A 23,762-nucleotide genomic window follows, 5' to 3' on the forward strand; every position below is an offset into this window, starting at 1 on the left:
GCCCTGGAATAGGCTATTGTCCAGCCTCCTTTACCCTAAATAGCAGAAGATGTGCATCATTGCTCTCTCCAGCTGCCCTGGCCTCAGGAGCCCCTGCTGCCTCTAGCCCACAGGATTGAAGGCGAGGCTTCCCAGAGGCTCCAGCTCCTCAGCCGGGCCCCTCTCCTCCTGCTCCCTGCAGTCTTAGGCAAACTTAGTGCACCTGGGGATTTGTTAGACTGCAGACTCTAGCTTCTGCATTTCCCCCTGGTGATACAGATGTTACTGGTCAGGGTGGGAAAGTGCTAGACAATACAGCAGGAGGGAATTGGAGTCTCACACGCACTGTGGCAGAAACCTGGACTGCCAGTCAAGCGGCTTGATGGTTGTTTGGAGGAAAGTGTGCCGCTCTCCCCGGTGGCTCAGAGGGGGATGCAGATCCGCCTGAGCTTTTGCCCAGACACATTTGCACACACTTCAAGGTGGGCACACGGCCCCAGAGTTAGGGCGGCGTTTAGCTGGCTTTCGGTCCGGCGCCAGCAATTAATCTGTAAATTAGGGCCCTGGAATCCATAGGTGGGCACTGTTCAGTTTTGAACTGTTTCTCAGGGACAACGCAGCCCCTCTCCAGATGGACTTCTCTGCACCTTCCCTCCTTCCAGTGAGGGCTGGCCCAGGCCCCAGGGAGGATTCGTTCTGGTTAATTGCACTTTTCCTGGCAGGGTTTCCAGGCTTATGAATTTTGTCTCTTGCCAAAGGCAGAGTATCAGCTGGCAACCGAGAGTGCGGGCTGCAGCTAATCAGGTGCAATCCTTTTTTAATGGCATCTTTCTTCCCCCTGATTATCAAAATCATGCAACTCACTTTGGCAAATTTAGAAAACATTGAAAAGTATAAAGAAGGAAATAATCCTGCAATTCTAGAAGTCAAAAAATAATCCATGTTAACATTTTGAAAAATGTCCTTCCCATCTTGTATGTACTTAAGTGCCATCAGTATACAGTTCCACGCTGGGCTCCCCAGACTCCCTGAAAGCATGATTTTCAATAGCTACATAATACTTTCCCCAAATGAACTCTGAGCAACTTGAGGGCAGGACTTGTTCCCTTTAATATTCCTAGAATTTGACAAATAGTAGGTGTTCAACAAACTTCTGTTGAATAAATGAAAATTTCCTGGCTGTATTGCTTACTGCATGAAAGATTATACGGTTTTGCTCATTTCGATACCAGGTGAATCTCGGAAGGCTAGGTAAGGGTATTACAAACAAATAGAGAGGGGCGCCTGGGTGGCGCAGTCGGTTAAGCATCCGACTTCAGCCAGGTCACGATCTCGCGGTCCGTGAGTTCGAGCTCCGCGTCAGGCTCTGGGCTGATGGCTCGGAGCCTGGAGCCTGTTTCCGATTCTGTGTCTCCCTCTCTCTCTGCCCCTCCCCCGTTCATGCTCTGTCTCTCTCTGTCCCAAAAATAAATAAACGTTGAAAAAAAAATTAAAAAAAAAATACAAATAGAGGTCAAGTGCCGTTACCCTCTGCAAGCAAGGCCATCTAGAACTCTCCTATGGATCTACGATAAATGTTCAGTGGGGATTCTCACCTCTGCTAACAAATGAAAATTGTAGAAAGGAAGGATATCCTTGATTGGGGTGCTTAATAGATTGGTCACAAAGTCAATTCAACATTGAAATGGATAGAAGACATTAATTCCAACAAATGTGAAAGAAATCAACAATCTGGCCTCATCTGGGAAAGCCATGCTGAGGAAGGCTGGGGGTGGTAGATGAGTATGGGGCAGGGCTGAAAGCCTCATCTTGGCTGCTGCAATGCAAAATCAGGCCCCTTACCTCTGGCGCGGCTGGCATTCTGTCTTGTCTTTCCTCTCCTTGGAGAGGCAGGCTATATTCAATCTCCTTTACAAACCCTAAAACCAGGCTTTCCTGTCAAGAGTCAGGGCCAGACACTTTCCATTGCCTCTTGAACTGAGGATATTTTACCTGGGCCTCAAGTCCTGTAACATCGATAGTTTCTGGGAAAAAAAACAAATGAAAATCCAGCCTTGCTATGCCTCCTCTAACTGAAAAAAGGGTGGGACAGACCGAGTCGGTCCAGGTCACCACAAACCTTATAGGAAACTTCAGTCCATAGTCCCCATTTCCTTCTATGGGACTTGCGTGCGCTCTCTCCATGCCCTGTGGCTGAGGTGGGGAGAGACAGGGAGCGCTCACAGACCCTCTCCCCCACTGTGGGCAGAAGCTCAGTGGCAGAACTCAGAAACTGGTGGCTTACCTCCAAGAGGATGTCATACACCCCTCCAGTGGTCCGGAAGCAGCCAGAGCTCAGCTGGCATCCAGCCCCATGCATCTGACTCATTAGCACACCTCTGCGGAGCCAGACCTGCCTGGAGGGCTCAGACTCCTGGAGACCATTGTTCATTCCACATCCCTGCTCTGGCCATCTAAAGTTGTGGAGCCCTGAACTGCAATGACTAACCTAAGCACGCGCTAGAGAAATAACTCAGAAGGAAAGTGGTGCAGGGAATGGCTTAATCCAACACTTGGAGGTAAGACAGACCTGAGTTCCAGTTCTCGCTCTGCCACTTAACGCCATCCAACCACAGAGGGAATATGACCTCTCTGAGCCTCCTTTTCCTCATTTGTAAAACAGCCTCATACCGGTACCTACCTGGGAACTGGTGGGAGGTTTAACTGAGGTGTGCTGGTCTGGCACTGTGCCTGGTGCCTAGCACATATTAGGTGCTCAATATTGGAAATGACGAAGGTGATGATGATGATGACATAAGTTTGCCACAACCAAGAGGAAGGCGGCAGATGCTGACCAATAATTACATGGGCACACTGACTCCCCAGTTCCAGCAATCTCTTTCTCTGATTTTTTTTTTTTCCCAATCTGTCAGCACATGCCATTCCATCAGCCCTGAATGCAACCTGATGTTTTTGCTTAAAATAAATGGTTAGGGACACCTGGGTGGCCCAGTGGTTGAGCGTCTAACTTCGGCTCTGGTCATGACTTCATGGTCTGTGAGTTCGAGCACTGTATTGGGCTCTGTGCTGACAGCTCAGAGTCTAGAGCCTGATTTGTATTCTGTGCCTCCCTCTCTCTGCCCCTAGTCCACTCACACTTTCTCTCTCCGTCTCTCAAAAATAAATTACCCCCTCCCCCCACCAAAAAAACCCAAACAAACAGATTGTATTAGTTTCCTGTGGTTGCTGGAAAAAATTACCCCAAATTGGTGTCTTAAAACACAGAAATTATTCTCTTACAGTTCTGGAAACCAGAAGTCTGAAATCAAGATGTCGTACTCCCTCTGTGTCCCTCTGTGTCCATCCCTTGCCTCTACTAGCTTCTGATGACTATTGGCATTCCTTGGCTTGTAGCTGCTTCCCTCCAATCTCTGCCTAGTGGGCACAACACCTTCTTTTCTGTGTCTGTTTTCTGCTACGGTGTCTCCTATAAAGAAACTTGTCGCCCACCTTATTAATCCAGGATGCTCTTATCTCCAGTTCCCTAACTTCATCACATCTGCAAAGGTGACACTCATGGGTTCTGGGGATTAGGATGTGGACACATCTGAGGGAGGCCACCTTTTAGTCCACCACTCAGGGTAACTAAGAACACAGACTCTAGAATCATATTGACTTGGACTCCTACCAATTCCACCACCACTAACTAGTTACATCACTTTGATTAAATTACTTCACATCTTTGAGCCTCCATTTTTGGGAAAGGGCCAACAATGCCAATTCTTCAGGATTGCTTGTGAGAATTCAAGAAGCCAACAGGTAAAAAAAAGTCCTGAGCAAACGCTAGCTCACATTAATGGTAGGTTTACCCTACTAGGCTGCCAGCCCTCTGCTTCCTTCACGGGTCTGCACAGTGCATGTGGCCCACGCTCAGCGAAGACGGGCGGAAAACTTGCCTCAACAGTGACCTAGACAGCAAGCATCACTAAGTTCATGAGATCCCACAGGTGAACAGCAAACTTGGGTTCCAGTTCTCCAGAGATCTGAAAGAGGCTGCTAGAGGGCCCAGCTGCACGGGCTGTGAGCAGAGAATAGGGCAACCAGGGCAGGCACAGAACTGTGTTCATTTGGCCCCGTTGTTACCATTCTCTGGACTCCCTTCCTGGTGACCTCGTTCCTTGGAGTGGGGCAGGGGAAGCTACTCTGGAGAAGCCCCAGAATTTCACAAACCCCAATTCCCAGAGTGGGGCACTTTTCCAGACCTCCACTGGGAATTCACTTAATCATTTCTCCTATTCTGAAAGAGCCAGCTGCACTGGCATTTTACAAACATTACAACATATCTGAATAACCCAGGGAGCTTGCTGATGCATATTCCTGCCCATGCCCCCCAGACTGGCAGAATGAAGCTTTAGTGAAGTGGGGCTAGGAACTGACCATTTTATTATTTTTTTCAAATGTTTATTTATTTATTTTGAGGGAGAGATAGAGCACCCAGGTGAGAGAGGGAGGGAGGGACAAAGAGAAAGAATCCCAAGCAGTCTCTGTGCTCACAGAGCCTGACATGGGGCTTGAACTAAAAAACCCTGAGATGATGACCTGAGTAGAAATCAAGAGTCAGATGATTAACCAACGGAGCCACCCAAGTGCCCCAGGAACTAACCATTTTAAACAAGTACCCTGGGTAATTCTGATTCACTTGGAGAAAACCAGCCATGATAAGGAAATTATAACCCAACCAACCCATCCAGAGCCATGGGTTCAGTCTCCAAACCCTCTACCTGAGAGCCAATATGTCAAACTGGAAAGAGTAAGAATTTGGGAGTCAAATAGGATTGAGATCCAAACTGAGGTCTTCGGGGCACCTGGGTGGCTCAGTCGGGTAAGCATCCGACTTCAGCTCAGGTCATGATCTTATGGTTTGTGAGTTCAAGCCCCATGTCAGGCTCTGTGCTGACAGCTCAGAGCCTGGAGCCTACCTCAGACTCTATCTCCCTCTCTCTCTGCCCCTCCCCTGCTCATGCTCTGTCTCTGTCTTGCTCTCTCTCTCAAAAATAAATAAAGATTACAAACAGAGGTCCTCCACATGAAAGTTGTGGGACCCTGGGCAAATTACTTGACTTCTCTGGATCTCAGCTTCCAGTTCTGTAAAGTGGGAGTAATATATCACTCAGGGTTGCAGGGTTGATTAAATGACAATTATGTAGAATGCCAGCAGTAGGTTGAAGCAGAGACTGCCACCGTTCACCAATTCATTTCCTCCTCTTCACTGCTACACACCTGGGCCATATTTCCAAACTCCTGATAGTTAGGTATGACTCTGTGACTAGTGCTCACCAAGGAAATGAGTGTAAGTGTTGTGTGCTTGTGCTAGACCAAGGTTTCAGGAACAGATGTGCCTCCTCCATGTTCTCTTCCATTTTGAACCAATTGGATATAGGTGATTAGTCCTAGTGAAAAGGCAAGCTACAATTATGAAAGAACCCTGGGTCTCTGAATCACTAGATAGAGGAGAGCCACCACCAGCAAGAATACTTGCCTTGGAATTTTTTTTTTGCAAATGAGAACTAAGCCTGTATATTTTTGGAATCTATTTTTTACCACTAATATATAAGTGGTCAGGAAATGTTCATCTTCTTTCTGCACCTCCAAATAATCATTACACATTACCCAGAACTGGTGCAAATTTTATTCTACTCAAAATGTCTTTTTCTTTTAGATATTTAATTATTTACTTTGAGAGAGAGAGAGAGAGAGAGAGAGAGAGAATCCTAAACAGGTTCCAGACAGCAAAGAGCCCAACGCAGGCCTCGATCTCATGAACCATGAGATTATGACCTGAGCTGAAATCAAGAGTCGGATGCTTTAACAACTGAGCCACTGAGGCACCCCTCTACTCAAAATATCTTTATAGGATAAAACATGATCCCTCTGTGATAGACCGAACACTAAAAACGGCCTCTCTGAGATTCCTGTCCACTGGTTATTCAATCAACTGAACACAAATCTAGGTACTTTTGTAAAAGAATTCTTCACATGTAATTAAAGGTCCAAGACAACTGACCTCAAAGTAAGGAGATTATCCCAATGGGACTGATTCAATCACATAAGCCCTTTAATTTTTTTTTTTTAATGGTTATTATTTGAGAAAGAGATGGAAAGCAAGCAGGGGAGGGGCAGAGAGAGAGGGAGACAGAATCGGAAGCAGGCTCCAGGCTCTGAGGTGCCAGCACAGAGCCCTATGTGGGGCTGGGTCCCACAGACCGCGAGGTCATGACCTGAGCTGAAGTCGGCCACCTAGCTGGCTGAACCACCCAGGCGCCCCTGAACCCTTTAAAAGACAGAAGGGGAAGTCAGAGAGATTCAAGTGTGCTAAGAATCCACATGCCCTTGGTGCTTTGAAGATGGAGGGCTTTGTGAGAAGGAATGGGGGGTCAGCCCCTGGCTAGCAGCCAGCAAGGAAACAAGGACCTCAGACATACAGCCACAAGTAATTGGATTCTGCCAATAATTTGAAAGAAGATTCTTCCTAGAGCCTGCAGATAAGAGCTCTGTCTAGCCAACATCCTAATTTACAGCTTTGTGATACCCTGAGCGTAGAACTTAGCCAAGCCCACCCAGACTTCTGACCTTCAGAACTGTGAACTAATTAATTTGTGTTTTAACCCACCAAATTTGTGGTAATTTGTTATAACAACAATGGAAGAGTAATACGTTCCCTAAACCTTTTTTTCACTTATTTTGTAAAAAATATGGTGTGGGATGGGTGCCTGGGTGGCTCAGTCAGTTAAGCCTCCGACTTTGGCTCAGGTCATGATCTTGCAGTTAGTAGACACCCATGTCGGGTTTCCACTGTCAGTGCAAAGCCTGCTTTGGATCCCCTGTCTCCCTCTCTGCCCCTTCCCCATTCATGTGGCTCTCACTCTCTCTCTCTCTCTCTCAAAAATAAACATTTAAAAAAAACTAAAAAAAAAAAATATTGGTATGGGAGTGCCTGGGTGGCTCAGTCAGTTCAGTGTCTGACTCTTGGTTTCGGCTCAGGTCACAAGCTCATGGTGCATGAGTTCGAGCCCTGTGTCAGGCTCTGTGCTGACAGTGTAGAGCCTGCTTGGGATATTCTCTCTCTCTCTCTCTCTCTCTCTCTCTGCCATTCTCTCTTCTCACTCACTCTCTCTCAAGATCGCCAGGGTTGATTCGGCTGATCTGGCTGGCTAGGTGGGCGTCCCCTTCCTCCCTCACCTCTCCATGTGTGTCCCTCCAGAAGCTGTGTGCTTGGTCGAAGAGGATGACTTTCCCAGATAGAGGAGGACCGCTCTTCAGTCAAGGGTATATGAGTAGCTGCACTCCCCTGCTAGAACCTCCAAACAAGCTCTCAAAATAAATAAATAAACAAATATTTTTTTTAAATAAATAAATAAATGTGTGGAGAATACCATTTGCTCAGTTCCTAGTGCCCAGTTGTATATTCAGGAGCTCCTTGCTCCTTGCGGTGGGAGCACAGCAGGGGCTGAATGTTAGCTTCAGCTTTATAGCAGTGACAATCTACCCCCCACTTCACCAGCCCCCAGTCCAAAACTTAGAAGTGGCACTGCTGTCAAGAAAAAACATTGAGCAAAGTGATTTCAAAGGCCAATGTACTTCCCTTCAAGTAATGGGGCTGAGTCTCCTGCTCTGTAGCAAGCTCTGGATAGGCGTTGCTTGTTCCCACGTAGGAGGTCTTTATCTATTTATACCAGACTTCTTTTTCAAGTAGATTGAGGGCTCTGAGATAAAGTAACATATTAGTTGTTTTTAGTAATGTGAATTATTCACACTAATTCCAATAATAAAAAGGGAATTTTTATATAAGGAGGCTACAAGAGTGTTTTGTGGAACCTCGAGGTCAGGAAAGCATCTGAGCCACAGGAAGACACTAGAACCAGAGTCTGGAAAACCCACCACAGATCTCTCATTGTCTTGCATCTTGTCTTAAAAATCTTTCTTTTCCTTGTCTAATTGAAAACAGGCTTCATTCTCTGTACTCTGGTCCACATGCCAAAAAATGTGACTATGGGAATGGCCTGTGTTTAATGGAGATTGGCCACCTGTAGAGAGACAACTCTCCTTCCCCACTCCACACCCCATCTTGATTACAAATTCTAGGGGAAGGGACACAAACCAGACCACCTTGGGTCAAGAACCATTCTAGAATAATTCACTAAGTCCCCAACCCCCTAACGCAGGCAGTGAGTGGCTGTGGGCAGTCTTGTTTATGAATGTGGCAATCATCCCACCCCTATAACGCTTTGGAGGAAAGGCTGGGGCGAGGACAGTTCCCAGAGAAAATGTAGAGGGGCAGACAAGCCAAAGGGGTTTACCCCATTCCTGATAGCACAGTGAGATAGTAGTTATATGGTGCTAGACTCTGTGCTTCCCAGTATCTCGGTATCACTAACCAACGTGGTATAGTCAGATTTCCTTAGGCAGCCAATCACCCATTCATTCATTTAACAAATAGAAATTGCAAACCCAACATTATGCTAGGTACTTGGTAAAACTACAATCTCTGCCCTCTTGGAGAGGGCCATACCACCACATAAGTGGAAAATTACAATACTGTACAAAATATTATAGTCTAAAACCCAAATCAGATCAGGGGTGGGGCTGAGGAGAAGGCTGTCAAGAAATGCTTCCTAAAGAACAGGATACCTTAAGGGAATCTTGAAAATTAGCATGGTTGTTAGAAATAGGGGAAGGAAAATGTTCCAGGCAGCAGTAAGGTTCATTGCCAAGGAAGAGCATTTGGGGAAACCAAAAGTAGTACAGAAAGGTTGACATGAGGTATGTCAGGGTGAGAGTACTGGGAGGTAGACTAGAAAAGGGGACAGAGACTAGATCTGAAGGGACATGAAAAACATAAGCATATGATGAAGGCAATGGGCTTCCTATACAGGCATGATGTAGGTAACTTGAGTTACCTTCTTGAAAGGTCAGCGTGGCTTGTAATGGATTGGGAGTATCCGAAGATGGAAACATGCAGGTGGGCAGTTGTTGCAGTGACCTTGGGATGGCCAAGGTGAACTAAGATAGGGGCTTTGAAGACGGAGAAGAGCAAAGTGATTCAAGAGATGTCATTGCATGGGTCAAGAAAAGGCCATGCAGTGGGTGGGGTGGTGAGAGAAAGATACATAAATAAAGTTATTACTTGAAATAGTGGAAAAAAGATTAAAAGATGGATTCTATCAGCATTTATTGAGCAGACACACAAGGCTGAATCATGAACCTTCTGTAAATTTAGTCTAAAATTTGTGCAGTTCAGAGACTGAGTGAGGAGGAGTTTAAGGGTCATCTATCAATGTGGTCTTGGTTCTGTCTCCACGGGACAAAGAGGAAGAGAACACTTCAGCGTCATTGTTATGAAAATTCAGTTAAATACAATGCGAAGTCAAAATAGTGGGGGTGGGAGGAGAACTGAAAATTTGATTGAGTCTCAATCAAGTAGAACTGGGACAAAAATGACCAACTAAGCAGAGATCCAATTTGGATTATAAAAAGTTAGTTCATCAGTAAGATCAGTACTGACTATAAAATCAGAAGCAAATGAAGAGTCACTTAAGCACAAAACTTTTGCTGTGATGTTATGCAGTAAGATCCAAACTGTACTAAATATGAAACTTCCTGCCAAGGAGAAATATAATCTTCCCTGGTGGCAAAAGTCAGAATTTCATAACATTAGCCAGATAACCACAAAAGAATGTATCTTGTAATACAAGATGTCTGTAAGCCATCATGAGACTATGCTCTCCCCACTAATTAACTAACATTCATCATTTACTGACTGATATATTTAAAAAACACATTCCATTTCGTAGCCATGTTCTTATTATGCTGACAGGTTGAATAGAGATATACCTAAAATGTAAGCTTGCCAACAATCATTTTTTCCTTCAATGTTGTGACATTTATCTTTTTAGAAGAGTTGCACACATACCACCCGCTGTTATTAAAAACAATGTTATCCACTGCCTTTTTGCCCAAATAAAATTTATAAATTTTAATCTGGCTACCAAATAAATTTTTAATTAAAAACTTTAATTTAAGGGGCACCTGGGTGGCTCAGTTGGTTAAGTGTCCGACTTCAGCTCAAGTCATGATCTTGCAGTTCATGAGTTTGAGCCCCACGTCAGGCTCTGTGCTGACAGCTCAGAGTCTGGAGCCTGCTTCGGATTCTGTGTCTCCCTCTCTGTCTGCTACTCCCCTGTTCATTCTCTCCCTCTTTCTCTCTCTCTCTCTCTCTCTCTCTCTCAAAAATAACAAATAAACGTTAAGAATTTCTTTAAAAAACTTTAAAGTGTTTAATCTGGCCACAGTATCTGGCCATATTCATTGTAGAAATTCCAAATAAGAAAATTAAAATCATATAATTCTAACAGTCGGCAGCAATCAATTCTGTAAATTAGGACATATTGACAACATGTGTGACAGAAAAAAAGGAAAATGTAAGAAATTTTTTGAAATTTCCTGGTTCTTGGGGCACCTGGGTGGCTCAGTTGGTTGAGCATCCAACTCTTGATTTTGGCTCAGGTCATGGTCTCATGGTCATGGAATCAAGCTCTCCATTGGGCTCTGTGCTGAGTGTGGAGCCTGCTTGGGATTCTCTGTCTCTGTCTCTGTCTCTCTCCCCTTCCTCCCCACCCCAAACTCCCCATACTCTCTTTCTCTCTCTCTCAAAATAAATATTTAAAGAAATGTAAAATCTCCTTATTCTCCTATTAGAGATTATATGATTATTCTAAATATTTGCTCCCCCACCCTTGGGGGGATATATTACTTCCCTGTCTCATTACATCGGCCCTGGGTATGTGACTTGTGTGGCCCTCCACGTGGGAGGATTATATATCCCCTCCCTGCTGACCTCAAGAGTGGCCATAGTACTTGTTTTGAGCAATGTTAATGGTAACAGAAAATGCGTACCACCTCTGAACAGAAGATTTAGGAATCACCATGTGTTTCTGCCATCTTCTCTCTTTCTTCCAAAAGACCAGTGTAGGGGCAAAAAAACAATTTCCCTCTACCCTTCTAAGTTCTAGACTGGGGACCCTATAACAAGAGTTTAAAAACAGAACAAACAGAAGTTTATTGACATCTCATAGGAAAGAGAAAATAATTTTCACTTTACCCTTGAGTTCTTGGCTGAGATTCTTATATTAATGCTAGATTAGCAAGACAAAAACAAACATAAGTTTATTAATGTGTATATTTCATGTACACATGGGAGATATCCAGGAGAAAATGAGTAACTCCCTGACATGGCTTAGAATTCAGGCTTAACTACAATCTCAACAGGAAAAGGGGTGAGGCAGTGGGATGGGATGTAGGCCTCATAGGGAGAGTAAAGGATTTTTAGGAAAGATGAATGGGCCCTTAGGAGAAAGGATGGGAGGTATGATAGTTTGGGATGGTTCATCTGAGTGTGGTGTCAACTTCTAGTCTCTCCTGTGATGAAAGTCAATCCTCCCTGGTTGATGAAAATCCCAGGGAGGGATTTATAATAACTGAGTTCCTTTTGGAGGATCTATCTTTACACAGACAAGGAGATTTGAGAAAAAATTTCTCCCTGCATTTGCTGTTTTTAAAGTTCATACAGCTCAAAATAATCAATATGCCCAAGTGGCATGTTTGCTACCCATCATTCTATACCCCATGTAAACATGAGAGATACCCAGGATAAAATAAGTAACTCTCAGAAATGGCTTACAACTCAGGCTTAAATAACATCTTCAGCTAAGACAAAAGAGAGAAAAGTGGAGGGGAGGTCATTTACGGACAGGTAACCAGAAAGAGCACGGCAAACCAGAGTAAGGTTTAAAATTTAAGTCAGTGTAGGGGCGCCTGGGTGGCGCAGTCAGTTAAGCGTCCGACCTCAGCCAAGTCACGATCTCGCGGTCCGGGAGTTCGAGCCCCATGTCGGGCTCTGGGCTGATGATGGCTCAGAGCCTGGAGCCTGTTTCCGATTCTGTGTCTCCCTCTCTCTCTGCCCCTCCCCCGTTGATGCTCTGTCTCTCTCTGTCCCAAAAAATAAATCAACGTTGAAAACAAAAATTTTTTTTAAATAAAAAAAAAAAATTTAAGTCAGTGTCTCCTCCATTGTTGACTTCTGGGATTAACATTTCTCCTTCCTGGTACAGAGAGGTTGGGGGATAACTTTGTAATTTTATGCCCTGCTTTTAGGTAAATAGGGAGAGAGCAGAGCTTTTCTTCTATCTGTTTCTTCTCACTTACCTTCAGCTCACAATAATCCTTATGCCAAAGTGGCCTATTTTGGTGTGACACATTCTGTCACCCTTCATCAGAGAATGAAGCTATTCCCAAATAGAAGCTGTTATATCAACCTGGCTCCCAGAGTGAAGAGAACTAAGCAGATGGCCTGCAGTTGACAAGTAACATGAGTAAGAACAGAATTTTGGTCACTGTGAATCACTGAGACTTCTGGAGTTGCTCCTTACCACAGCATAACTAAGCCTATGCTGACTGATACACCCACTGTCAACAGGAGTTTTTTATGTCTGAAGAGAGCTTTCATACACTGCAATAAATAAGTTGAGTTTCAACTTACATTTTATATATTTAAGTAATGTATTTTAAAACTTAATTTCTAAGCCTTTAAACTCAGGTAATTTTATTTTCAAATTGATGAATTTTGTGTTAATACTTAATTGTCCAATTTCATTTGTTTTTTACTAATAAATTTATAAGCCTAATTAGATAATTAGGCTTATAAATTTGATAAAGTACACCCCAATATTTATCAGCTTTTTAAAATTTTTACAAAGTTCAAATTACAATCTAATAAATTTGATCTTGTCAAATTTCTTCAAATTCAAAAAAAAAGTAGATTCACATTCCTATAGACTAAATCTTTCTAAATATTTAAAACACACTAAATTGGGGCACCTGGGAGGCTCAGTTAGTTAAGCACTCAACTTCGGCTCAGGTCATGATCTTGCAGTTTGTGAGTTCGAGCCCCTCATTGGGATTTCTGCTGTCAACACAGAGCCTGTTTCGAATCCTCTGTCCACCCCACCCCCCACTCCCACCCCCCGCCTGCCTCTCCCCTGCTTGTTCTCCCTCTCTCTTTCAAAAATAAATAACCCTAAAAAAAACCACACACTAAATGTAAAAAGTTTAACCATATAAATTTAATACATTAAAACTTAAACGTTTAAACACTGACTTCAAACTTAATTTCCTATATCTTCTTATGAATTATTGATATAATTCTAAAATCAGTCTCTTTACTCACCTTCTCACCCTAAAAAGCAGAAAAACACACTACATATTATAATGATTACAAAACTTATTTCTAGGTAAAATTCATTACTAGACATAACTTAGCTTGTCATCAGAGTCTTTGAAAGTATTCTTATTTACTGACAATAATGGAATATTCCAGACCCTTAGATTTCCTGCCCTCAAATGTGCAATGTTCTCCTCACCAGGGAGCCCTGAGCCCTACCTTGGTCTTTTGCCTGGAACGTACAGAAGATGGATTTGCAAAGTAGCCCCTGAGGGCCACAAAGGAAAAGTCAGAAATTCACAGTAACCTTTTGCCTGACATCCCTGAGATGCTAAACCAAAATCTCCGGTGTTTAAGACCCTGAGGTCCAGTAGGTCACACAAATGCAATTTCTCACCAATATAACTGTTATACAAATAGAGAAACCAAGAGAAAGCTATACACGTAAAATGGACAAACTGATCTAAAGGGGTGATGGGGGTGGGAGGCAGAGAGAGTAAAGAGGGGAAAAGGGGTGGGGAGAGGGGAGATTTGGCCACCTCTGTGAAAACAAATGCATTTCGTAAGAATCTTAAGAAAATTTGCCCTTTTTCCTCATGTGTAAATGAGGGTTAGAACACTAAGGCCCATAGGATCTTTGTGAGAATTATGTCAGGCACAACATCAAGGACTCCGTAAACCTGCATTTACCATTATGGTTTTAAAGTGGAATTCCAGGGGCGCCTGGGTGGCTCAGTCGGTTGAGTGTCCGACTTCAGCTCAGGCCATGATCTCATGGTTTGTGAGTTCAACCACGTCAGGCTCTGTGCTGACAGCTCGGAGCCTGGAGCCTGCTTCAGATTCTGAGTCTTCCTCTCTCTCTGCCCCTAACCCACTCACATCCTATCCCTGTCTCTCTCAAAAATAAACATTTTTTAAAAATGAAAAAAATAAATAAAATGGAATTCCAGAACGGATTAGAGCTGGGGGGACCGGATGCCATAGGACATGCAGAAGCCCGTCTTCACTCCCTCCGCCTCCCCTTTCTCTTTCACAACTATTTCTCTGCATGTCTGCTTCAATCCTGTAGCTTTCCTGTAATTTGGCTTCTTCCCTAAGTCACTAACAACATCGTTTAGTTTCCCACCTCTTTGGTTCAAGACGGCAGCCACTCTAAAGCTCTAATTTCAGTCCTAAACCCAAATTTCCAGAGGGGTGCTGCCATGAAGACAAGAGATGAACATGTGGGTACATTTTCTGGATGTGCATGCTTGTGCGTGTGTTCTGATGAAGACCCTCTCTTCTCGACCAAACTGTAGTCAGGCTCCTCTGGGCCCTCTTCTTGACTAGGTCTGGGCCTTCCGTGTCCATCCTCTCGTTGCTGGGCCTGCACAGCCCCATCTTACAAGAATCCCCCACCCTTGATATCCGCTCATGTTCTTCATTCCGCACCTTCGATGTACAAATCCTTGGCCGGGCTTTAGTAAGAGTCTTGGTTTTGTCAGTTGAACAAGAATCCCCCTACACTTGATGTCTCCTCTCATAATCTCCATACACTTATCCTCTCCCTCTGCTCTTGGCTACACATCCCCACTTATCCTTGTTGTGTTCAGAGTTGAGCATATTAAAAGGTAAACTGAGACATATTTAAAAATTTAAGAGTTTGAGTAAAATTGGATTAAAATTGGGCAGCACCCAATCTAGCAGATAGAAATGAGCTCTATGGAGCAGCATGAAATGGAAGACAAAGACAGAAGGGAGTAGGAATGAGGTTATACCAGCAAAAAAATGGACTGGTTATTACAACCAGTAAACACAAACCAGTATTTGTGTTGTCAGCACAAAGCTGGATGTGGGGCTTGAACCCACAACTGTCAGATCATGACCAGTGCCAAAGTCTAATGCTCAACCTCAACCAACTGAACTACCCAGGTGTCCCTGTCGTCTTGTTTTTAACTGCCTGATCTCTGCTCTATTGCAAAACTCCAACTGCAATAGTCCCAAATAAAATTTTCCTTACAGTTGTAACAAGCATCAGAGTAATTTCCTTAACAGTTCACACACACACACACACACACACACACACACACACACAGGATGTGGATTGCCCTGCAATAGTTTTCTAAATTATTTTTCATTTACTAACACACCCGAACACATTCAATGAAATACTTTTTTTTTTTTAATTTTTTTTAACGTTTTATTTATTTTTGAGACAGGGAGAGACAGAGCATGAACAGGGGAGGGTCTGAGAGAGGGAGACACAGAATCTGAAACAGGCTCCAGGCTCTGAGCTGTCAGCACAGAGCCCGACGCGGGGCTTGAACTCACGGACCGCGAGATCGTGACCTGAGCCTAAGTCGGCCGCTTAACCGACTGAGCCACCCAGGCGCCCCTCAATGAAATACTTTCAACAGCATTGATTGATTAGTTACTTATCATTTCTAAGATGCCACAAGAAAAATGTGGCCTCAGGGTGAAGACAAAAGCCCTCTCTGCTAAGACCTCAGAAAGACTTAAGGGAGTGATTTCCAGATCCTCAAGGCTAGACAAAAGGGCGCCTGCAAGATTAAGGGTATTGTCACACAGCACTCTGACCTGCAGTCCGAAGTAGCGGACGTGTATCTGGAAAAGATTGGCAGAGATGGTTTCTATCTGACCTAGTGAATCCCTTTAAGATTCACAGAGAACACAATGTTTTTAAGAGAACTGAACAAAAGCACCACCAGCTTAAGTTACAAGACAAGAACCATTCAACCTAAAGCCACCAACTCCCAAATCATTATGGGCAGGACTCAGGATGAGCAAACTAGTTGGCTAGAAATCAGGCCTTATGGAAAAGAGAGGATGATCCAGAAGATGGTTCCTTGGCTGTGATTCTGTGAGTTGGAGACTGGGAGCTAAGAAAAGTTGTCTGTCTCTTCTGATCTTACGTACGATGTCAACAGGAACAAGATAACTATAATAGACAATCCCTTTCAAACCGTGGAGATGAGTATTTGGATATGTGAAATCTCAATAAGTTAATTTAGTTAATACCGTCAAGTGCATCTGATAAGCCACGTAAGATAAGGACATTGGAGTCAGCCACACAGAGGTTATCAATGACCCGAAAAAGCAGTTTCAGGGAAAAGGTGTGTGTAAAGCCTTGTTGCAAAGGGTTCAATTCGAGTGAAAGGAAGAAACAATGGCAACAGTAGAAGCAGAGATTTTGGATATTCCTGAATTCCCACATAAAAAGAGGAATTAGCGCAACCAAAAACACACGGACAACATTTGCAACACGAAGCAGTGAACCCCAAAGTGCAAATGGGCCAGAAGACCTGAACGGTATCAGCTTCTATGTGGGAAGAAGCAGATGTGGGGAGGAAATGAAGCAAATGACAAATTCACAGAGACAGTAGAATAGTGCTGTCCAGTGGCTGGTGGGAAATTGCTGTTTCATGGGTGTAGAGCTTCACTTTGCAGGATGAGAAGAGTTCTGGAGATTTGCTGCACAACAGTATAGATGTCCTCAACACTACTGACTGTATACTTTGGAATGGTTAAGATGGTCAATTTTATATTATGTGATATGCACAATTTTAAAACTCAGGAAACTAACCTCACATTTAAAAAAGGAGTAGAGGGGCATCTGGGTGGCTCAGTCGGTTGAGAGTCTGACTTCGGCTCAGGTCATGATCTCAAGGTTCATGAGTTTGAGCCCCATGTCAGGCTTTGTACTGACAGCTCAGGGCCTGGAGCCTGCTTTGGGTTCTGTGTCTCCCTCTCTCTCTGCTCCTCCCCTGCTCACACTCTCTCAAAAATAAATGAAGATTAAAAAAAATTTTTTTTTAAAAGACTAGAAGAACCAACTTTGGCTCAGGTCACAATCCCACACTTGGTGGGTTCGAACCCCACATTGGGCTCTCTGCTGTCAGCGCAGAGCCTGCTTCAGATCCTCTGTCTCTTTCTCTCCCTGCCCACCCCCACCCATACTCTCTCTCAAAAATAAACACTTAAAAAAAAAGGAAAAAATTTAAAAACTTACATAAGTGAAACACTATCCTAGATCAGAAGACTTACTCTAATTCTCATATTTAAGAAAGTATAGCACCAGCCCAAGAATGGGAAAAAGAAAGCAAGACCACAGAAGTTTTCAGGGGTGAAGGAAACAAAAAACTTGGGTTTTTGTGTTTATTTTCGTTCTCAAGAATTGGAACAGACTCTATGAAGCATGAGAGAAAGCTGATTAACACTTCAACACTTTGGAAAACACCACCTAGAAGACTTCAGTTACAAAACACACACACACACACACACACACACACATATACAAAACAACAACATAGTTCTCCATTTTAAGTTTTATTAAAGTACAGAGTTAACAAGTTTTGAGTTTTCTACCTAGGAAAAGACTGGTCAACTTCAGATGCTTCATAGAAAAATTAGCATTCAAAAAACAAATACAAACCCACAGTTGCCTTTGTGTCTAGAGGGTAGAAAATAACTTCTTAAAAAAAGTTACCAAAACTATAACCATATCCAAGACTATTATAAATTTCAAACAGTAAATTTAGCACACATTATACATTTCAAATTCTAATATAGCAAAACATAACCAATAATTTGGCTACAGCTAATTATTTCACAAAAGTTTAAAAAATTAACAAAGTTATGATTATAAAACTTTCGTAGAATTTTTTTTGCAAAGTAAAAAAAGAACTTAAATCTTTAATATAGGAAAGCAAAATAATCCTCTTAAATTTCTCATAAATAACTCTCAAGACATATATTACACATCTGTTGCAAGCTTTCTTTACCTGAGAGAACTTCCCAGGATCCTTCACCCAGAGGATTACCTTAAAGAATGCTTCATCATTTTACTCACATAAATATGATCAAACCCCTACAGAAGTAGATTTGGACATAGGCATTTTTAATGTATCCTTACCCAATTAACTTTTTCTGAAGGAATTTTGCCTAAAAACAAACAAACAAAAAACCCTCTTTGGTAAAAGCCAAATATTTCCTCCTTTCAAAACGAACGCCTCTGCGAATGATCTACTGGTGAAAAAAATTTTAAAAAGAGAAAGATCTTTAGAATGACCAGCATTAGTCTGAAAGATCTGTGTGAACAGCTCTCTAGTCCTGTAAGGTAGGTCCAACAGGTCCAACATACCTCTGTCTGAAATGCAACACTAGATTAAAGTGTCTGAGGCTTTACAAGCATCCTAAAGATGGTGGGACACATGGTGGCTGCCTTAAGAACAAAGCAGAGGGAGCTTGTTCTATCAGGAGAAGATCCTGATAGAACTGGATATAAGCAGAATTCTATGAGCAGACTGGCTACTGCATTGTCCTTAAGGAGGACCCAGCGTTCTCTCTGAACATGTAGGGCCTTAGCCCAAATCACCTTCATTTCCAAGAGGAGTAGAATACAAATGTATGCCAAAACGAAATGCTATTTAGAAAGGCAGTCAGAGGAGGAAAAAGCCAAGGCAGCTTAAACACAGGCTCTCGAATTCCCTTTGCAGGGTAACATGAAGCACCAGCACCAATGGTGGTAAACTTCTGGCTAAAATTAAATAAGTACATAATCTTAAATAGAGAGAGGGGGACAATATGGGGGTGGAAGTGGGATTAGCACTGCATGAAGGTCATCCAGAACAAAGGCTCCTCTGAGGAACTGGAAATAAACAATGAGGTGTGGGGGTGCAATGGGAGGCGGTTCCCCAAATCTCCAGTAACCCCACCCTCCAACAGCTCACATGCACACAGTCCATCTATTCACAAAAGAGCCCCAAGTATCTCTGATGAACAATTCTTTCAAGCCATTTCCAAGAAACCAAGAGGACAAAAGCAAAACCAACTAACCAGTATTAAAAAACTCAACCCAGTCTGGATGAAGTCGGGTTGCCAAAAGCCCGGGACAGAAACATCTCTGGCCTTCAGTGAGGTGACACATCTAGGTACACAGCAACATTCCCAGAAGACTCCCTTCCCCCACTTAGTGTTTTTACTCATGAAAACGAGAAGGGAAAAAATCTCCACATGGAAGGAATAGCACAGGGGAAACATACACATAGTTTTTTTAAAAAACTTCTTCCACTTTCATCGCTAAAGGAGTCTGACCAGCAGCTACAGGGAATGTACTTTTTTAAATCACGTACAAAAAGTTGTAGGAAGCAAAATTATATTAATAAAAGATCAGTGAATTTCTCAAATGAACACCATGACAGCAACTCAAAGCAATTGGCACAATTTTTCCAGTTTCTTAAATCACGGTAGCATAAAAATGTAGGTTCTTTAAACCCACAAACGTTGACTCATCACCTGAGTATTGTTTATTACAATTAATAATCATTAAAGTCAACTTATTTGTATGCCCTCAATCCTTAGAGTATATCCACATCGTGTGCACCATTCAGATAAACTTGCGTAAAAACCCAGCTGAGCATAAAAATCAGTGGCTGCAACCGTTCCTCTCGCGTCAGACTAAACTTCAAGAACTTTGGGCCACAAACCAAGTTTTAAGCAGCTGGCAACCATGGGATTGGCTGGGCCAGCTAAAGAAGGAAGCTCTGAGGGCTCGGCCATTGGCAGTGGATGTCCTTTTCCTTTGTGTTTCCCTGAGCTTCTTTCTGCAGGGGAAGTCGGCCAATGAAGGACAGCCAAGTAACAGCAGCCTTGTCAGAGGGACTGTGAGCTGCCGAGGACCAGTTCTAAAGTCACACAGCTGGCTGCTCAAGCCAGCTAGACCCTACCAGGAAGAAACCCACATTGAAACTGGCATCCCAGCTCTTGAGTTCCCAAAGCCAACCTCAGCTTACCCAGAGCCCTGTGGCACTACCGCACTGTGGCGGCTTCTCCCGGGGGGCTGTCACACATACCCACAGCCCGCTCCCTCAATCTGTCCCTGACCCACAGAGCTCCCAGTCCCACCGGCTTAATAGGGGCTGCACACAGTGGCTATCCATTTTGTGACTCCAGAGGACCTGTCAACTGCCAAGCTCCAAGAGATTCTGGCCTAAAAAAATCAAATGGATAAAGTTTATAAAACAAGGCCCTCACACACAAACGAGTGCCTTTATAAATGGAACCTTAAACATTATAAACAAGGCAAGAGTCTACAGGAATTCATCCACTGAATTTGTTTCCCCTCTGATTTTCCTGGGAGGAGGGCAAAGGAGTAGAAATGAAGAATTTGACTAATTCCCCACACCAGCACTTTGGCACACTGGGACCCAATTCTGCCCAACTCGTACAGTAGGGCACACAAAATACAGGCCGAGTCTCTCCATTTTCAGACCCTCTATGGCCAGGGAGCTCAAGAGGACTCTTTCCACCCTGTGTGAGACACTAACAGAAGCACCCCCACCGTGTCTCCACTGGGGTCTCTAATGGCCTTTCCATTGAGAAAACGCTTCTGTGACTGAGGACAGCAACACTGAACATGGAAATCTTCTTGGGCAGCTGCGTAAAGTCACATCTCCTAGGAGTGTTCCAAGTATGTATTTTTGGAACTCTCCATGGACATTGTTTATGGCTTAATTAAATACCCCTCCCCACGCCCCACCCCTCACCACTTCTTCTAGGTATATTTGGCCATTTCTACAACTTGTATAATAGGCTTTTATCTGGTCAGCCCAGTTTGAGGGGCTGCCTGGGATCCTTACCTCAGCAAATCTACTCTAAAAAACCACAGTGGATATTAATGCCATGGTCACATCACAGATCCTGGAAACAAAAGCCCTTTTGCTGTTAGGATTTCAAAGGCCTCAAGGTGGAAGAGAAACTGGTTGACTTTCATAAATGAAAGAGGGGTACAGCAGGCTTCAGTCAAGAAGCAACTTTTCAGGTAAGGTCCTAGAATATTATTACTATTAATAAGTACAAACATGTGAGAACTATAAGAACTATAGCCCTCCATTGTTCAAGCGAAGAAAACAACCCGAATACTGTTCTATAATCATGTGAAAAACACCACAAATGGGAGTCACAATTATTGCAGTAACTCAGATCAGGTAGTAAGAATACAGTGGGGACCACACGGTAGTGATGGCAAAATTGTGCTTTTTCACATTATTAAGCAAAGATACTCAGCCCAGAAAGAAGAGGGGACCTCTGGGAAGGGCAAGGGCAGAGAGTGAAGCTGTGATTCCCAGCATCACAGTTTCAAAGGGAAACGCTGGGGGGCCAGGAGGAAACAGCACAAGGGTGGAGTTGCAAGCAGGTGCTTCCTCTTGGACCCTATAAATACCAAGTAGCTGTGAGCAAGGGGCCTGCAGGCTGAGTTCTGTCTGCAGAGCCCGCTGGGGACGAGACTCTGAGCTGAGGTGTGTGAGAGGGGTCTGCATTCTATCAGGGGCTGAGGGCTCAAGATTTTGGCATGTTTTTCTATTCCAAGGATAAGAATGGCAGGCCACACAAAGGAAGTTGTATCCCTGTGATAAGATGTCGTGCCCCAAACCCTATTTTCGTAAAAACATACAGAGGCAAAATACTAGCCTATTCCAGTTTTTAGGGTTATGACACACACAAAATACATGATCACTCGGGATCAGCCTGGCTGAAAATCTCAGTTCTTTTGGGATAAACTGGTAATTTCTTTTTGATTTTCAGAATTAAAAAGCTAATCAGGTGATTTTTTTTTCTGAAGGCCTTTTCAGACCCACTTCAACCAGCCTGAAGATGCTAGCTTTTCACAAAGCACCAGTCACTACTCAGACCCTTGTTCAAAGGATGTCACTTCCAGCCTGCGGGCCTGGTCAGATGCCCCTCACACGGAGAACTGCCGAGAGGGGCAACAGAGGGGAGCAACCAGGGTCCCCAGGTATAACAGGACACACATCCAGCAGGAGGCCATCTTGACCCAGAAGATGGACCAGCTTCCGCTGAAGAAGGTTTCGATGTTGGCACTTTCATAGCTGTGGAAACAAGAGACCCAGCTGTGGTCAGAGCAGGAACAGAACGAGGTGGGGGGGGGGGGGGGGCGGTATCTTCCAGCAGGTGTCTCCCCGATTCCATCCCCTCCAGTCTTTCTGTTTTTTTGTTTTGTTTTCCTAACAGCTCAATTCAGATACAACTTACACCATTTCTCCACCTACTTTCTATCTCTATGTATCTGCCTACTCAGGACATTTCACAGAGTCATGTGGCCTCTTGGTTTTCACCAAGCACACTGTTTTCAAGGTTTAACCATGTATTCCTTTTTATGGCTGAGTAATATTCCATTGCACGCATATGGCACATTTTGTTCATCCATTCATCGGCCAATAGGCATTTGGGTGGTTTCTCCTTTTCCCTAGTATAAATGAGGCTGCTATAAACACGTAGGTCAAAGTTTTTGTGTGGACGTACTTTTTTTTTCCCTATTGGGTAGATATTTAGGATTAGAACTGTCAGATTGTGTCATAACTCTATGTTTAACATCTCGAAGAACTGCCAAACTGTTTTCCAAAGTGGCAGCACCATTTTACAATCCTACCAGGAGTATAAGAGCTTCCAATTTTTCCCACATTCTCAACATCTGTTCCTTTCTGCCTTATTGATTAAAGCTCTCTCCTTTAAGCTTTCTACACCAAACCTTTCTAGGGATTATCAAAGCATTAGAAGCATTAGGGACATATTAGAAGCTCCCTCCTCTCATCTCCCTCAAGATGTTCTGGAAAAATCTCCCCAGTGAAGCATTCTGCTATCTCCACCATCCCCAAACATCACCTGTTACTCCTCATTTCTCTTCCTCAGTTTTCTCCCTAATAGTTATTAGCACTACCTAGCACACTGTATTTGATTTGGATCATGGTCTGTGTCATCCATTCAATTATAAGCCCTGCCATTTGTAACAGCATATGGCACATGGGAGCCACTCACACAGTTGCTGAAAGAATGGATAAAAGAAAGCACAATGAGCCTAAATGTCTATCCCATGTTTATTCTGAGTTATAACAAATTATTATCCAACAAAAACTTTGGATCAGTGAAAAGTGATTAAAAAAGAATTAAAAAGAACTTCCATGCAGTGATAGGGAAAGTCAGACCCATCACATACTGTTAGCTTTAAAAACAAAATGAAACAAAAAAAATCTCAAGGGGAAACATGTATAATCATACTTATATTTAAAAAAATGACACAGGCTTGAGGCACCTGGGTGGCTCAGCCAGTTAAGCACTTGTCTCTCGATCTCAGCTTAGGTCATGATGTCACATTTATGAGATCGAGCCCCACGTCGGGCTCTGCGTGGACAGTGTGGAGCCTGCTGGAGATTCTCTCTTTCCCTCTCTCTCTGCCCCTTCCCCAGCTCGTGGGCTCTCTCCCTCTCAACACTTAAAAATTGTCAAACATTTAAAGACATAATAAATAAATAAATAAATAAATAAATAAATAAATAAATAAATAAAATTTCAAGGTGACACAGGCTTGTAAATGCATGGAAAAGGAGTGAAAGAGTATGCACCATGTTAGCAGTAGTCGTGGGGCATGGCGGGGGGTCAGGGAGAGGACACTGTCACTTCCCATGCTTCTATGTCAGTCTTTTTAAAAAAGATGTTTAAAACTTTCATAATA

General features: G+C 43.4%; 1 protein-coding gene and 1 pseudogene across 1 annotated transcript in view; both read right to left on the reverse strand.

Moving 5' to 3' along the window:
• The window catches only part of LOC122479783, a 46,417-nt pseudogene extending 31,803 nt beyond the window's left edge, over positions 1-14,614 (reverse strand).
• Positions 14,615-17,549: 2,935 nt separating this feature from the next.
• The window catches only part of SERINC5 (serine incorporator 5), a 103,484-nt gene continuing 97,271 nt past the window's right edge, over positions 17,550-23,762 (reverse strand). The window contains exon 12 of the mRNA XM_043592961.1: positions 17,550-22,122. Coding sequence (XP_043448896.1) covers positions 21,975-22,122 — 148 coding nt within the window. The 3' untranslated portion in view covers positions 17,550-21,974. The remainder of the gene's footprint in view (positions 22,123-23,762) is intronic.

Source organism: Prionailurus bengalensis, chromosome A1, assembly GCF_016509475.1.
Source record: "Prionailurus bengalensis isolate Pbe53 chromosome A1, Fcat_Pben_1.1_paternal_pri, whole genome shotgun sequence".
NCBI classification, from domain to species: Eukaryota; Metazoa; Chordata; class Mammalia; order Carnivora; family Felidae; genus Prionailurus; species Prionailurus bengalensis.